Source organism: Onthophagus taurus, chromosome 5, assembly GCF_036711975.1.
Source record: "Onthophagus taurus isolate NC chromosome 5, IU_Otau_3.0, whole genome shotgun sequence".
NCBI lineage: Eukaryota > Metazoa > Arthropoda > Insecta > Coleoptera > Scarabaeidae > Onthophagus > Onthophagus taurus.
This window is the reverse complement of record NC_091970.1, coordinates 9111555-9130335: the sequence shown is the minus strand read 5'-3', so window position 1 is coordinate 9130335 and position 18781 is coordinate 9111555. Positions and strand designations below refer to the sequence as shown.

General features: G+C 36.4%; 1 protein-coding gene across 5 annotated transcripts in view; it reads right to left on the bottom strand.

Moving 5' to 3' along the window:
* The window catches only part of LOC111421425 (uncharacterized), a 160597-nt gene that overhangs the window by 114401 nt on the left and 27415 nt on the right, over window positions 1-18781 (bottom strand). For 4 of the 5 annotated variants that reach the window (XM_071195946.1, XM_071195943.1, XM_071195944.1 and 1 more), the window contains exons 4-5: window positions 18218-18411; window positions 17669-17823 (exon numbers count right to left, since the gene is read on the bottom strand). Coding sequence is in view for 1 of the 5 variants with exons in the window: in XM_071195942.1 (XP_071052043.1) it covers window positions 2499-2601 (103 nt within the window). In the remaining 4 variants the exon portion in view is untranslated. Of the gene's footprint in view, window positions 1-2498; window positions 2984-17668; window positions 17824-18217; window positions 18412-18781 lie in introns of those variants that run through there. The other variant, XM_071195942.1, reaches the window with a different exon arrangement.

Genomic DNA, 18781 nt, shown 5'->3' with positions numbered 1-18781 from the left:
TAACATTTCTTTTAAATTTTAACCTGTAAATTTATAACACTTCGTCCTTAATTTCATTTTACAACTTTTTAAACTTTAATTTTGTAAATTTGATTTTGATATGTGATATTTTTTAACACTACAAAAAGAAATATTAAGAAACTTGTTTATGTTGCTCATTTCAATAAAAAAAATATGGGAAAGAAAGTAAAAAGAAGTAATTCCTTTGACACTAACAATTTGTTGCACAATGTAAGGGTTTATGACATAATAAAAAGTTTAAAGGAAATAATCTTTGTGAACATCCTGTATAGCATGGATCCCGAGGTTGCATATTTTCAAAAGTGATCTTAAACGATTTTACCAAATTAAAAATTTCCTAACTTTGAAAGCCATTTATGGGTTTAGACCAACATTTTTTACACGAATCATCATTATTTTAACTCTAGTATTTGTTATTAAAATTATGCCACGGCTTACAGGAACACCCTGTATAATGGCAACGAGTATCTAAAATTAATATTTATAAAATATAATAAGTAAAACAGGTTTTAAATATTCTGCCTCGGCCGCAAGCGACCTCGGCTACGATTATATGTCAAGATTATGAAGGATTGTCTTTGATGAGTGTGATATAGGATGGCCAAGATTATTTAAAATTAATGTTTACAAGATATACATATTCGTCAACTTCATAAAAAATCCTTTAATATGAGTCCAAACTCGACATATTTAACTTTAATATTGATGGAAATACAATCACTTCCGGTTTGAAACGTCAACGTCAATTTTAACATATTTGTCATCTTCATTAAAAAACCTTTAAAATGAGTCCAAAGATGACGCACTTATCTCGAAAAACAAAAAAGTTAGAATAAAAAACATTAAACCCGAAGTTAGCAACAATGAAGATAGCAATTTAATTTTTAAATATTAATACCAACCTTAATTTTTTATTTTTTGAATTATATTTTTGTTTTTGTAACAAATATTAAGACATTTTATAAAAATTAAGAATATGTCAAAATGACATTGACATTTCAAACCGGAAGTTGCTTATATCTCGAGTAATATTGAAATTAAACGTATCATGTTTGGACTCATTTTAAAGGTTTTTTCACGACGATTACAAATATGTCAAAATTGACGTTGACATTCTTAACCGGAAGTTGACCATAACTTCATTAATATTGAAGATAAATATATCGTGTTTGTACTCATTTTAAAGGATTTTTAATGAAGATTACAAATATGTCAAAATTGAGGTTGACATTTTAAACCTGAACTTAGTTGTCATATAATAGAAGTTTTATAACTGAAGTTAATCTAGTGTTAGTCACTTTTCCGCACTTTTTTTTTATTTTTAACATGATGATTCTTGAATTTTTCCCAAGTTTCTTAATATTTCTTTTAAATTTTAACCTGTAAATTTATAACACTTTGTCATTAATTTCGTTTTACAACTTTTTAAACTTTAATTTTGTAAATTCGATTTTGATATGTGATATTTTTTAACAAAACAAAAAGAAATATTAAGAAACTTGTTTATGTTACCCTGTATAATCATAAAATGTAACGAGTGACCAAGCGACTTCTGTGCTTGTGATAGCTGTCATCATTATTCATTTGTCGCTTAGTCAAGTGATGCATAACGTGGTCCAAATATGCAACCAATATCACAGTATTATTTATTTTATAATACACAATTTGCGTATTTCAATACCAATACTGTGATATTGGTTGCATAGTTGCAATTAACAGACTGTATATACCATATTTGAAAATAAAACATGATATCGATGTTTCCAAATTAGTATTCCTTCGAGTATAAAGCTAAAAAAAAATTGGTTGAAATAAAATTAAAATTGCGATAACCCCCGAGTGAAATTACTGAAAATGTTGGCTGACACGAACAAAACGTCGGGTTATGTTTCATCCCGATTTTCCCGTTTTTTGTTAATTTCATAACAACTCGATTCCCGGAGAGAATACAAAGTGGCCGTGTATCAATTGGTCCGGTGGATTGGCACAAAAATAACATGCAGAGAAAAGATATAACGGGATTGGAAAAAATTGGAAATAAAAAGGGTTTAATTCCGATAAAATCGCACGGTGTGGTTTTACGCAACTTGATTTGTTTGATTTTTAAACCTGGCTCCTCCACCAAATTTTTCATAACCCTCTGAATTTATCGCTCTAAAAAATGTTTAAAGAACTTTTTAAAACTCCACACACATACACTTCTTTTTTCTTCGTTCTAGTACCAAAGACTTACCACCAACTTTTCAAATAACAATCCCCCAAGACGCGCGCGTCATCTCTACCCGGTACCGAACTAAAATTTATCTTGGCCGACGTAGAAAACCCATTTTTGGCTCAATACCTAGCCAAGAAGTTTCCCCCCTCTCTTTTTTTAACATTCGCGCCACTTGGCATGAAATCGACAGATTTTACCACAGAAAACACCTTAAGAATATAGATATATTTTGATTAAATTTCAAATTCGATTATTAACTAACCTTTTCTATTAGTAGAAGGACTCCCTTGAATACCACAAACAACACCGATTAAAATCCACATAATCCACCACATCATAACCATTAAAACATTGAACCGCTTCATTTTTGTCCAAAAATAACAATAAAAATACCTCGCACAAGATAAATTATTTAGTTTTACTTAAATTAGAATAAACCAATTTATTAATAATAATAATTTTTGTAAAAGTTTTTAAAACGGTTAAACATTCGGGGACACCGCATTGCGACTGAGAATGGGCCTTAACGTAGTCGGTCCCCGGTTGTGGGGCACCGATCAATTGGCCCCCGCATGATATTTTAGTCCCCCCACGGTCCCAAATTACTATAATTCGACCAACTTCCGCTGGGTTACTATGCAGCACTCACTACAACTAATACGAATACGACCAAGCATTTTGGACCCCAGTTTTCGGATTTTTTCAGGGGACGCGATTGTCGCTTCCGAAGTGTTCCCTGCAGCCCGCAGGAACGGCACTGAGCTTTCGAGCTTTTGCAGGAGGAAGGGAGCTGCGCCGCTCGGGGTTCGCCTCGGAACGGACCGAGAAGCGCCGAAACACCGAAACCGCCTCCGACGCCGCCGCCACGCCGTTTGATGTATCGCTTTATTTCGGGGGGGCCCGGTTTGTCGATATTGCGGCCGGTTTTTCTCAGTGTGTTGGTGGTCTCTGAGTGGGATTCGGAGATTACGATGTTTTCTATCCCTTTTTTTAAGAAACTGTCAATAATTCTACACGTCTCAATCTATAAAGTTGTTGAAATTTCGAATTAATTATTAAATTTAAAAAAAAATTTAAAAAGCCTCCCACGAAAGGGATGTAATAAAAGAACGAGACTAGTTTTGATCATTTAGACCGGAAGGATGAGGGGGTTTTGAAACTTGAAACTGAGCCCCAACGACGTTATTATCGCTTAATGATGACTGTCTGCAGTCGAATTCCAGTCAGCAGTATTCGACTTTGCCCTCCGGACGAATTTAATTGACGCAGGATGCTCGCTAACGTTGCAGGAAACCGATTTTAATGGAAATTTTAAATCTAACTGGAAAAACAAAAGTTTTAAATAATCAGACTATTTCAATTATAAACGGTTTTTTAACACTATTGCATCCATACAGAACTTCCTATTCTTTGTCTTTTGAAAGAATTCTTTGTTCGCCAGCGATAAGTACTCGATGATAAAAAAGTCCAGGAACCCTAAGAACATTTTCTAATAAATCGACGACAACCACTAGGTCTCTATCGCCCCTCTCTAGTAATACATGCTTGATCACCTAATCACTCATTCAAATCATCCGGTCTTAAATTTATCAATAATGCTGAGTCTTCGCGTTCAAATGATTAATGCAGAACTGCATTAACATAATAATTGCAAGCATGTCAGAGCGAATCCAATCTCCTTAAGTATATAAAAGTCTACCTCTTTGTAGTAGAAGTTGATTCTAAAAAATTCAAAACAACACATTTGATATAGACAAGCTACAATGACACTTAAATTTAAATTATAACGGAAGTAATCTAATAATGTGGTTAAGAAACTGGAAGAAAAGTTGCGAGATTTTAAATTGAAGGAGAGATAAAATGTTATTGATTATACAACTTTGGAAAAAATATAGAACTGCTCTAAAAGACTTTTAGACATCATGTCGAAACTAGCCGAAGCTGCCCAAATCTTTAGGTCTACAATGCAGAATTATTTTGCTACGAAGAAATTCCAAGGATTTGCAGAACTGATAAAGTTTGTAGTGATTGCGAAACTTGAAATCATAAATTCTAGAACTACCCAAAGAACGGGAACGTCTAATATAACAAAATTAGGGAGAACGAGGTTGTTCATCTAACAATAATTTTACTCCCACACCCGTACAAATTGTTTACAAGAGTTATGACAAATCTATTGATGGATGAATAAAGAAGACGACCAAAATTTCACAACAAATAAAATAAATACTAAACGTGGAGTGAGGCAGAGCGATACAATCTCTTCAAAATTATTTATTCTTGCCCTCGAGGAAGCTTTCAAAAGACTAGATTGGGAATAATATCAGCAAATGCCTAAATCACCTTCGTTTTCAGCGCCAACCTCGAGGAACTATGAAAGATGTTAAGTGACTTTAAAGTAGAGGGGGTGGGATTCCGGAGGGATGGAAAGTGGGGGTAATTTGCCCAGTATATAAAAAGGGTAATACGAAGGGACTGAGGCAGGGATGTCCGCTGAGCCCAAGTCTGTTTGCACTGTATACGGCGGACCTGGAGGAAAGATTGGGGAAGGGGCAGATGGGAGGGTTGGTGGTGGGAGGTAGAAAGGTGCATATGTTAGCATACGCGGATGACATCGTGGTCATGGTGAGAGAAGCGGTGGAGATGAAGGAGATGATAAAGACATTGGAAAGATATTTTAGGGGGAAGGGGCTGGAAGTGAATGTGGGGAAGACAAGGATGATGAAGTTTTGTAAGGGTGGGAGGTAACGGAGATAAATAGTAGACGAAGGGTGGGTAGGGAGATGTGGAGGGAGTTGAGAGACAGGGACCGAGATGTGCAGAGACAGGAAAGAAGGACACAAATAAAAGAGGGAAGGTATAACGAAAGATACAGGGACATAATTACGGAGGGGCTGTCTAGATACTTGTTATTGGAAAGAGACGAGGAAGGGAAAAAGTTGGTGGCTAGGTTCCGTTGTGGAAACGAGGAGAGAGCCAACAAATACTGGATGGCCGATGAGGAGAGGTGGTGTAGGCTGTGCAGGGAGGAATGGGAAACGTTAGAACACATGCTGAATGGGTGCAGTGAGTTGAGGAGATGGACCGAAGGCAGATCTTTGGAGAGGGGGGAGAGGGGAAACGATGGATGAGAATGGTGATGGGGGTGAGGAGACAAAGGGATTGGTGAGGGGATGATTGGGCCGAGGAGCCGAGGGCGTGGAAATAGAGGAAGAGGGTAGAGAGTGAAAGTAATATTTGAATAATGAAAAGAATTGTAAACAATTACTGTATACAATAAACTCTTAATAATAATAAGTGACTTTAAAGTAGTGTCGAAAGAAATACGACTTTGATTTTTGAAAAGTAGAGTGTATGCAACAAAACCAGAATCAATAAATGATTTGGAAAGAACCACTAATATCACTAGGGATAAATTTAAAATTCCTGTATTTTTAGCTGATCATACAATTTTTAGCCCAGCTCGTTTATGGTCGACACTATTAACCCATTTAAAGCCAGTGGTGTGTTGACGCACCATTGTTTAAAGAATTTCTCTTCCACTTACCATTCGCCACATGTGTATTTTAACTAAAAATGTTAATTTAGACTAGTTTTAGATATTAGAGAGTTTGCGGTAGTGTATTTTCGTTACGTAACGTAAATTAATTTCTTGAAAACCTGTTTGCGGTTAACGTCGCACATACGTTGATTTTAACGATTTAAGCGGTCAAAAGTTGAATTCAAAAAGTAATCATAATTACAAAGGAAATACACAAAGAGTGTGTAGACAGTTCCAGAAACAAAAGGTAACACCCTCTATACTATCCGTGGTAGTGTGTGGTTGCACATGTCATTAGAACCTGATCGCATTGCGTGTACGCGTTACAATTTTCGGCGTCAATATTTGAGTTTCTGTGTCTGTCACTAAAATGAGGGTGATGGATCCCGATAGTTCAGGTAAGAATCAATAGGGATTACAATATTTTAAAAAACCTGCGATGTTTTAAGGTTATTTCAAAGGTTCGAAACCTTGTGTGTTTTTGAAACGAAATTTCCGGTATTTTTTGGTTTTAAAATCTATTTTGTTGTACAATCGCGCCCGATCGAGCTATAATTCTTTTTGATTATGATACTTTATACTTTCATTTAACTGATGACGATTAAGTCAGCTGCGGATACGGCGCGTTTCATAAATTTCAGAGACTTATACGTTATGACTAGAAATAGAGGAAAAAACACGGAATTTGATTTTTCTATATTATTCTGTTTTCAAGTGATTTCAACATCATCTAGCACGTCTAGAATAAAAGGAGTAACTCGTCAATATTTATATGATCAACTGCAACAATTCAATTTTCCAACTTTAGATGAAAAGTTGAATCATTTGGAAAAGCATCTAAGCAAACAACCTTAAGAGAAAGAGGCAAAAGAGATGCTTCCCAAATTCTGAAAAACATCACAAATTCTCCTACTCGTGCTGGAAAATATAAGAAAGCTTTCCAACACAAATATTGCCAACAAGAAATTCGTCCACTAACACCGCAAGAAGCATTAGCGATGTTTGTAGAGGCTGATTTAACTAAGCGGCAATATGAAGTTATTAGAAGTAGGAACAAAGCTCTTTATCCGTGTTACAATCTAGTAATTAAAGCAAAACAAGATTGCTATCCACCTAAAGAATGTATAAGGGTCACAAGTACCTGCGCCGAAAGTACATTACAAGGCCTCATGAACAACACCGTTACGCGCTTTTCAATTTATCTGGAAGAAGTACTGGCAACCCTCAATGAAGAAAAAAGAAATTCATTGCTAATTATTTGTAAATGGGGTTGTGATGGTTCGCAGCAAGCTAAATATAAACAGAAATTCGATAATGATGCCGATTCAGATGGTCATACATTTCTGAGTTCTTTCGTACCAATACAAATAGTTTGTGGCAAGGATAAAAAGAAAGTCATTTGGCAAAACCCAACACCGTCTTCGCCAAAATATTGCCGACCGATAAGATTCAGATTTCTGAAGGAAACCGCGGATGTTACTAAAGAAGAAATTAGTTTTGTCGAAGAGTCTGCACAGAGTTTAGTTGCTACCGAAGTCATTTTGAACGGAGACATTCCTGCAACGCAGCTACTGGCACAAAATCAACGACACGGTGTTATATATGTAACGTAACATCAAAAGATTTCAATAATCTGGATCTAGAAAAAAAAGTAGTGAGTAAACCTGCTATCGAATTTGGTTTATCTGTTTTACACGCCAGAATACGATTGTTAGAGAGTATTTTACATTTGGCTTATAAATTGCCAGTCAAGAAGTACAGACAGAAAAGAAGTAAGGAGGAAAAAATCGTCGAAGAACAAACGAAATTACACATTCAAGAAACGTTTAGAAAAGAGACGGGATGGAAATACTAACGATGGAAACACTAGCCGAAGATTCTTCGAAAATGCAAATTTAGCTGCTGACATCACAGGAATTGATTATAATTTATTGTACAGACTTAAAATAATTTTGGAAGTCATTTCATCTGGTCATAAAATTGATACCAAGAAATATGATGAATATGCTCTGGATACGGCTAAATTATACGTTCAATTGTATGAATGGCATCCGATGACACCATCCATGCATAAGATATTAATACATGGTGGTACCATCATTAAAAATGTTTTGTTGCCCATAGGGCAATTATCAGAAGAAGCCCAAGAGGCTCGAAACAAACATTTTCGAATGTACCGCGAAAACTTTGCCAGAAAATTTTCAAGAGAAGATTGTAACCGCGATATACAGGGTGATTTATAACATACGGAGGAGACTAAATGGGTAGGTACTTGAGGTCAAACTGAAGAGATTTTCTTAATAATGTTTTGTTAAAATCTTAATAGTTACATAGATATCGCATGTTAATTTTTTAAATAAGTTAGCGTCAACTTTTTAGAACCGCTGATATTCACTAAAGAACAATTAAAATACTTGTAGACGCCATCCTCATTTTTGAAGGAGCTGTCAAAGTAGACAATTTAATTGTTTAGTTTTAATACATAATTTATGAAAAGAAATAATAGATGTTAATTTATGAAACGGATAATAATAATGTTTTAAATGCAAAATTACAAAATCTCTAAAACGAAAAAATAACATAATAATAATAATAATCTCTTTATAACATGTTCAAAGTGCTGTCCTTGTATTTTGACGCACAACTGCGCACGACGAATCCAATTTAACGATAATCGTGGAAATCGTGAACGTATGTCCTCTGTAGCGGCAGTGATGCGATGTTGTAGTTCGTCGATTGTATTAGCCTCGGTGGCATATACTCTATCCTTCGTGAAGCCCCATAAAAAAAAAGTCCAATGGGTTAAGATCGGGACTACGTGGTGGCCATGGAATAGGTTCACCTTGACCAATCCATTTTTGCCGAAAAGCATTATCGAGGAAATCTCGTACATTACGACTAAAATGTGCAGGACAACCGTTGTGCATAAACCACATCTCACGTCGCATAAGTAGCGGAATATCTTCCAGGAGTACTGGCAGATTTTCTTGTAAAAACTGTAAATAAGAAGTTCCATTAAGAGTTCCTGGTAATTCGAAAGGTCCTATTAACGTATTATTCACAATTCCCACCCATAGATTCACTCTGAATCGTTGTTGAAAAGAGCCTTGACGAATAACGTGTGGATTTTCGTCCGACCACACATGGGAATTGTGAACGTTTAGAACACCATTTCTGGTAAAACAGATTTAGTAGCCACTCGCAAAATTGCAACCGCAAAGGATAGTCAGCGGAAGTCAGTCCTTGCACTTTTTGAAAATGATAGGGATGTAAACCGTTACCTTTCAACGTACGCCAAACAAAATTCTGGGATACCTCGAGTTGGTGAGAAATTTGACGAGTACTCGTGCTTCGATCCGCTTCCACAATTTCTAGAATTTCGTCTTCCACATTCACTCCATGTCTGTTTAGTCTACCGCCACCAAGACCTTTCTTAGGTTGCAAATTTCCTGTCTCTCTTCCCCGCTGGATTAACAGAAGAAAAGTGTTTTCAGAAGGGATCTGTCGATTTGGATATCGTTCTAAATACAGACGTCTTGCGTGTGCAGCGTTTTCTCCAGCAGCTCCATAAATAATAAGCATATCTACGTATTCTTCGTTACTGTACATTACCATTGTATTTTTTGATTAGTAAAAATTCTAATTTTGACGTTAAATGACATTGATTATTAAAATTAAATGACATGTCCGTTGCTAGGTAACCAAGTCAACTGGATTGACAGCAATAAAAACATGGTATCAGCGGTTCTCAAAAAACAAACACCAGTTTTTGAGTGATTTAACAAATTTTTAAATAGCCGCAACTGCCATATTACAAAGATTTTATTATTGGTGCTAATCAGGCATTGCTTAAGTAACCCCGAAATATTCGCAGTTTGAATTTAAACGTAGTGTAATACCGTATATCGTAAGAAATGCTGGGCAATTAATTCAACTTTAATGCTCTATATCTTTGTGATTATTACGTTGTAGTTAAAACATTATTAAGAAAATATCTTCAGTTTGGCCCCAAGTACTTGCTCTTTTAATCTGCTCCGTATGTTATAAATCACCCTGTATATAATAGATTATTATTAAGCTCAGACCCACCTTTGAGCAGCACAACACAAATTAAAACAAGGTGTAAATTGAAATCATTCTGCCCAGAAACAATAGAAATGTTAATATCAGCTGAGCCTTATATTGAAGCCAGTACTACACCAGATTCTTCGGATAGCGAGCAAGATCTGTGATTAAATATGGTTGAAATAATGATTATTGATATTGTTTACTAACATAATATACCTACGAACAAATATTATGGGACAGTGATTTCGGAAATGAATGCTTATTGTGATTATTATGTCTTTTAAGATACCTTTTTTTATGTGTTAAGTTAATATGTTTGAATTTTCTGTATTTGTTTTTAAATAATCATATTAATTAGTAATTATTGTGAAAAATACCGAATTATTATTGTTTATCTCATTTAGAACTGATATAGATCATAAAATAATTTTGAGCGCGTAAATCGATCAAATCAACCTATGTGCGTCGGTGCTTACAATTCAAAATCGAATTCTGATTGGCTCCGTTATTTCAGGAAAATAGTGTAAATAAAGAGTTTGCGATAGTGTGTTTTCGTTACGTTATGTTGCCACTTTTAGGTTATAATGTGAAACATAACCTGAATGTTATTAATTCAAAACATGTGTGGTTATATACAATTATTTGTTGACATGTAGATTGACATGTGCTAAACCAACATGACAAAAGTGTATACAGAAGATTTGCACAATCTCATATTGTTTGATATTGATAATGTTGAAGATTTTCTTGTGTTTACTTCTTTAGAAAAAGCAGTTAAAGAATTTCATTTTCATTTTATACCACCAGAAAATTGCCAATTTATGTTTCGTTTTGAAAAGCATGACATCATTCGACTTTATCAAGCTTTACATCTACCCAATAGGATAGAAACAAGCGATCAACATATTATAGATGGTATGTAGTAATTAATAATTTTTAAGAATTACTATTATTATAGTGAACTGTATTATACTTTTAAGGAATTGGAGGGTTGTGCTTATTACTACATAGGTTTGTTTACCCAAAGCGATTGAAGGAATTGCAGGAAGAATTTGGATTACACTACACCTCCTTAAGTAAATTATTAAATGAGATAATAGAGCTCATATATGGCAAATGGGGCACACTTTTACTTTAAACGTTTACGTTAAATTATCAGAAGAAATTGGCCAGAATGGTACATGCTAAGGGCGCTCCTTTAACAAACTGCATTGGATTTATTGATGGAACTGCTCGGGCAATATGTAGACCCACAATAAATCAAAAAGAGATGATAAACGTCTCCATTGCATGAAATTTCAATGTATTACATTGCCAAATGGGATTGATATCCATATGAGCATGCCATATCCAGGTCGAAGGCATGATGCTTTCATTTTGAAGGATACCCTTATAAGAGATCAATTACAGCTATACTGTAATCCATATTGTATTTATGGTGATGAAGGGTACCCTTTAAAGAAACAATTAATACGGCCCTATTCTAGCACTACATAGTCAGAAATGTCCAATCGAGAAATGTCCAAAGTTCGGCAATGTGTGGAATGGAGCTTCGGAAAACTTGTGCAACAATTTGCCTATCTAGATTTCAAAAAAAATCAGAAATTGTATTTACAACCTGTTGGAAAGTACTATCTTGTTGCAGCACTTTTAACGAATGCCCATACATGCTTGTATGGCAGTGTAACTTCGACTTATTTTGATGTAGAACCTCCGTCATTATTGGAATACTTTCTACAGTAAATAACTGTTATAAGTGTCATACTGTGCCGGAACACAGTTCTGTGGATGAATATAAAGAAGTTTCCGGACTTTCTTATTTGGCCACCTGGTACATGAAGCTTGTGGAAATCTATTGGTTATTAAATGAAGACATAACCACAATCGATTTCTAGATGAAACCTTTCAGTATCTTAAAAATCACTTCCACAGTAAATTATATAACTACCCTGTACATAAAAGATGTGTTGATCGAATTATTAATAAAGTTTACACAACTTATTTATTTACCTACTAATAACTATTTGATAAACCATGTTATTTATTCTTATTTATTAGAGTTTGTAATAAGCTTATTAGTAAATTATTTTTTTCCTCGAAATAGACCTCGAAATAGATTTTGAAATATTAAGTGTCACTTGTATTTATTTGATAGTACTAATTTAGGTAAAAATGACAAGTTTGTGAGTCAATTTTTGGCAAAATGAACATCAAATACAATACATGCAGTTTGGTGTATTTGCATACGGTGACTTTATTATATAATAGCAGGATATTTATTTTAATTCATTCCATATGGATCGGCAACCACATCAAAAAAGAAGTCCATGTTGTCGTTGACTTGTTAAAAGTCGTAAAGTCTCCATTCCCGAAGAAGTTCGGCTGACAACGTGGGTTATGTAATCAAGGGTGATGATAATAAATTTAGAAGACGTTGTAAATTGTGTACAAGTTGTTATAACACTTACTTTATATCTTGGTCTTAATGGGTTATTAATAAAGCACGAACGAGGTTGCGCCAGGGTATACAAAAACTTATTGTACTTTAAAACAATATAAATATTTCTGAATGGAAATAATTTAGGGTAGTTCATTGTCTTATTTTGTTGCATAATCTAAAAGCGTAATCCTAAATTAAAATAACCAGAATGAATAATCAACGCCATCTCTATCTTTCCAGTCTAAAATTTGAAAGCAAGATTATTCGTGCTCAATCATCATCATAACCAAAGCTTTATCTTACAAATCAACAAATACATATTTGCAAACTAAAGCTAGGTGTCCACTTGCGAGAAATGCTCTCGAGAGTATTTTTACTGGTGGACACGCATCTGAGAGTAACTATCAGAGAGATAGAGATTTAGACTTGTACTCAAGCGATAACTGTCAAAAAACGAACACGGTTTGAATTTTGCTGTGACTTTTCTCAATATAACAATTGATCAATTCTCTGGAGTATATTCTGGTGTCTCTGCTTATAACATGGTTGATGTACACTCTACGTATCCTCCAGTATTTGTTGCCGATGTCACCGAAGAAGAGGTTCTTCATTTCCTAAAAAGGTTACCTAATAAATTTACTGCTGGTGATGATGATCTTCCTGCATTTTTCATTCGTGATTGCTGTGCAGTTTTTGCAGTTCCGCTTCATTTAATAATTAACCTATCCTTAAGCACTTGCTCGTTTCCTAAACTTTGGAAGCGCTCACGCATTGTTCTTGTATTCAAGCATGGCGAACGTACCAACATTACTGATTATCGACCAATATCGTTATTGTCCAATTTCGCTAAGGTATTTGAACGGATTATTTACAAGATGATTTATCCACAGGTTCAGTCATTTGTGTCACCATATCAACATACCAACCTCGCGGTGGTTACTGAGGTAATTTGTGAATCTTTGGATAGGGGCGGTCAGGTAGATTTTTCTAAAGCATTCGACATGATTCATCATAACGTCCTCTGGTATAATTAGTGCTTTTGGCTTATCTCCTAAGTTTATGAAACTATTTGCCTCTTACCTATCGGGTCGTATAAATTATGTGTACTACAACGGTTATGCGTCTATGGAATTTACGACTAGGTCTGGTGTTCCTCAGGGCTCAAATCTAGGCCCCCTACTATTTGTTATCTTCTTGGATGACCTTCTAGATTCTAGACAAATTTTCATCAAGCGTACTAGCTTATGCGGATGATCTGAAACTATTCCGACCTATTTTTGCGGACCGTGATGTTGTCAGTCTTCAGTCGGATTTGGACGTCTTGGTGGAATGGTGTAACCGTTATCAGCTCAAGATTAATGCTAATAAGTGCGGTGCGGTTAGTTTTACACGCAAGCTGTCTCCTCTTCCATCTCCTTATTATATAGAAGGTGTTCTTCTTGAGAAACTATCTACAATCAAGGATCTGGGAGTAACTTTTGACCGCAAATTATCTTTTGTATCTCACATCGAAAATATTGCATCTTCTGCAGCGAGGATGCTTGGTTTCGTTTTGTGCTTTTTCTGATATCGGTGTGTACAAGACCCTATTTTCGACCTTTGTATTGTCCAAATTGGAATATGGCTCTGTAATTTGGTAGCCACATTATGTGCGTCATAGACTTATATTGGAGAAAATTCAGAGGAGATTTCTCAAATATTTGTCTCTACGCCTGGACGGATCATACCCGGCTCGTGGAATGGATTACGCATCCCTGCTGCGGCGTCACAACTTTTCTGCACTAGACGTAAGAAGAGATGACCAGTGCATCAAGTTTTTGCAGAAGTTAGTGCAAGGTGAATTGGATTGTGGTTGGTTGTTGTCGCGGATCATTTTCGCGGTGCCTACGCGTACAACACGTAGTACAAATCAGTTTTATTTGAGGAATTGCAGATCAAATGTTTTAGCTAACTCCCCGGTGCAGAGGATGTGTAAACTAACTAACAATCAATAATAGTGTAAGAGTGTTTATGTGAATTATATTTGTTTTATGGCATGTGTTATTTCTTATTTTCTTTTTCTTGTAATATTGTCCTGTAATTGATCTTTGTTGGGCAATAAAGTGAATTACACTGTTGGAAATAATTCACGAGCACACCCTATATAATCTGAACGCGTGAAGATAAATCCATAATATTTGCGGAGCACAAAGGTTTACTATAGACGAGTTTATTCAGGAAGTTTCGAGTTGTTTCGTCGCGGCATTGTTGACTGAGCCGCCCTTCCAAGTGGAACATTCCGTCGCTATGGAGACAGAAGTGGATGGAAAATACCGGTCGTTTTTAGTGTGGTGTGAAGGACCACATTGTTATCTTACTCTGTGCGCAATGGATGGGCGATCGCGTTACTTAAGCGAGTTTGGGCGAGGAATGTTTGTGGGTATGCACATTGAGGGTGTATCGTTCTGTGAAATTGCGCGTCGTCTCGAGCGGTCGTTATCGGCAGTGCAACGGGCATGGCGAGAATGGTCTGAGGTAGGACATAGGTACCTTCAGCCGCGGCCCCATCACACGAGCATCGCGCTCTTGTGCTCAGTGCTTTAGCGTGGTATGTGTCCTCCTCAAAGCAACTTGGAGCTGTTTGGCCACTGGCAGGGGAAGGCGCACTCACTACGCGAACAGTACGGCGGCGTTTGGTAGATAGTGGACTGGCGCGCGCGTCGTGCGATACAGCGGATTGCAGTAACACCCAAGCACCGCAGCATACTTCACGAGTGGGTCGACGCTAGGCATTAGTAGGTTGCCGAGTAGAGGGACATTTTGTTTTCCGACGAATCAAGATTCGAATTGAGCACAGGTGATGCGCGAATTTTAGTTCGTCGGAGCCGTGATGATCGTCTACTCGAGCAGTGTGTGCAAGAACGCCCTATCCACCGACAACCGAGCATTATGGTATCGGGTGCGACTACATATGGTGGACGTACACGTCTGCTGCGTGTATAGCAGACCATGACGGGTCAACGATACGTCGATGAGGTGCTACGGTCCGTTGTGCTTCCCTACGTTCGGCGGCGCCCAAGTCTGCTATACATGCACGACAACGTCCGAACGCACATCGGGCGTATTGTACAGACCTTTGTGGAAGAGCGCCGTATACGAATGCTTCCTAGGCCAGCTCGTTTTCCGGATCTGAATCCAATCGAACATGTTTGGGACATGACTGGTCGGAGACTTCTACGTTATCCGGCCCCCTCGGCTAACGTTGAGGAGCTTTGAAGGCGAGTTGAGGTGGCATGGTTGGCCATCCCTCTTGCTACAATAGAGCGACTTATAGACTCCATGCCACGTCGTGTAGCGATGGTACGCGAAGCTCACGGAGGATACTCTCGCTATTGATGTTTCTCCTCCCAGCAGAGTTGTGCCGCTCTCCATGTGAGAGTAAGTTACACTACTTTAGTACTACTTCCATACCAAATTTTATTGCGCTAGACTCACGCGTTCAGATTATACAGGGTGTGCTCGTGAATTATTTCCAACAGTGTATTATTATTATTATTATTATTCGTTTATAACATCTAGTCTTTTGCAGCAATATCTAGTCTTTTACCAACAGTATTTCGTCTTCTGGTGGTAGTGTGATGTCTTCTTTAAGAAGAATCTGCTTCATTTGCAACATCTAATCTTTTGCAGCAATATCTAGTCTTTTACCAACAGTATTTCGCCTTCTGGTAGTAGTGTGATGTCTTTTGTAAGAAGAACCTGCTTCATTTGCAACATCTAGTCTTTCATTAGTAATACATAGTCTTCTGCCAGTAATATTTAGTCTTTTTCAGCAAGTTTATATTTTCTAATAAGTTTCCAAAATACTTCCAAGCCACTATTATGCTACGGACATATTTCACTAAAGTGGACACGGTCCTGAGAGAAAGCTTTCGGAGAGCTAAAACAGTCTGAAGTGGACACACAGTTGAAAGTAGATATTGAGAGTTACTCTCAAGTAGACACCTAGCGCTTAATGGGATTTTAACGTTATTAGAAATCCATGAATAATAATCATAAGGATTTTGACGTATTGTTGCAAGTTGAGCTCTGATTTTGCATAAAAGAAAAATACTGAACTAGATGTGTGTGTTTATAATACAGTTTATAAAATAACATCAATCTTACAAATATTTCTCCAATAAATTTCTCGGTACATCAATCTCTAGGTAACTGGTTATTAACGTATCCAACCTGTTTATGAACAGCGGATTCCACGCTGACGGTGGGGATAGGATGGATTTAGGTCAACGTATGTCGTGTCCCCAATCCAAACCCATCGTTCCCCTCCTCCCACTCGAAAACGGTCGCAACAGCCCTCAATAATTCAAAATAATTAAGCAGATGACTGCCAACCAAACTAACACACCGACAACATTACGCAAACATATTAAAGTGAATCGAGCTCACTTTAAATAAGAGAAAAACATTGCTAACTTAAGTTGAGGAGAAAGAAAAAAAAGTCCTCCCCAAGATTTGTTATCCTGTTTCTTTTTTCCATCCACTTTTCTCGTTTTGTTTTTCTTCACTCCCCGTTTCGTTATTTCTTTTCTATTTTTTTTTGCCGTTATTTTCCGTATTTACCAATCTGTGGATGTCACGGCACGTCTTTCTGGCGACGCGACTGTTAGATAGGTTACGTTTTTGTTGGTTGGGATTTACAACCGCAAAACTGGGCGTAAAAAGTAAACTAGAAAAATAATCTAAAAACTAAAATTAAAACGCCGTCGAAGTTTCTGGGGGAGAGCGCTGCGACGGTAATTGTTTGTAATTGTCCTACGGAGTCCTGCCAGGAAGTTTTGGCCTTAAGAGAAGACCGCGGAACTTTAAACTAGTCATTCTGGCATTGTACGTGACCGGAAATTGTTAAAAATGTCTTTGTTACTTTTATCTATCTCTAAAGGTGAACTAAATAAATTCTGGCACAAATTGAGTTAATTTTTTGTTTTCCAATTCGATCACTTTAAATAATTAATTCGGTAAATTTACGCATGTGTTTGTCCCATTTCTGTTACCCGGAAACAATAATTACCAACTTCCAACAATGATTAATTGCCGATGTAGTTCGTGATTTGAACCGAACTTTACGTTGTCAACAATATTCCGTGAATAAATTGACCAAACCGTCAAATTTCTAAGAACTTGGTTTAATAATCAATTAATAAAGTTAATATTTAAAGTTAAGAGGAAGATTTTAGATCTTTAGAAAGATATTTATGATTGAACGGTTGTGGGGTAAAAGTAAATTGTTATTTATCGAGACGAAACGTGAGGGATTGCTAAAAATAACGAGGATTTCGGTTGGAAAACTCGATAGATTTGCATTTTGATCGACGGGCTTCGGGATTTTCAACGATTTTCATACCTGGTGACAGGCGCTAGATGAGCTTCAGGTTTGTACATCGGTCCTCGGATGACGTGAAGTGTAGGAAATTGACAATTTTTCGGATCATCGGTCTCGTTTTATGACGCCAACGATGACACACTATCTTCCAAATAGAGATATTCTTCATCCAACTCCTTAAAAACAAAAAAGAAAATTAATTTCAACTTTTTTATAACTTTTCGATAATGATCCGATTTCAAGAAAACTTTACAAATATTTTTTTAGGGGGAGAAGAATAAAAGAAAAAAGTTTTATACGGGATATAAAACTTGGAATGGGGATGGAGAAATATGCCCGAGCCCAAAGGTGGCATTTGACTTTATCAAATAAAGACGGCAAAAACGGGAAGTTCGCCCCCCGCAGACTGCTTTACCACACCTTTGAGATACGGGGGCGGATTCTCCACCTGAATATAAAACGTACGCAAGGCAAAAAAAATTGAGACAAAGAAATTTATATTATATAAATAAAATTTTCTTAAAAGCATCTAAAAAAATAAACATAACTTAAAAGTTAGGTTAGAATTACCAAGAAAATCCTTTCGGCCAATGCTTCTCGTCTAGAGTGATTATTTCTCTCCCCCATTCATCCGTAGAGTGGTCCAACCGCGACAAAGGGACACGTTATTATCATTTATGAGGTCCTTTTCCTTTTTATTTTCTCCCCCTTCATCTTAGAGATCCTCTTTCTTTTCACAGAGCAAAAAAATCGGCTATTTTCTCCTAGAAAAAAGAAGTAACACTTGTAAATATAAAAAATTGTATCATTTTTTGTAACTTAAATTTTTATTTAATCAAAAAAGAATCTCCGGAAACGATTTAGGAAGAATTTTTAACATATCATCTCTTGATAAATTTATCTGACAGATAAAGCCAGCTCTTAGCTATTGAGAATGCTTAAAATCGATGTAACCAGTAATTTGTTACTACTCAATAAAATAGATATTGATTAAATAAAGGCTGGAAAGAGAAAATGAGATATGGACATAAAAGAAAAGACGAAGTGAAAAAAGAAACTGAAACTGGCTACAAACTGGAAAAAGACTGGACAAACAGGAGGGAGACTAGAAAGTTACTGATGTTGTAATGGTAA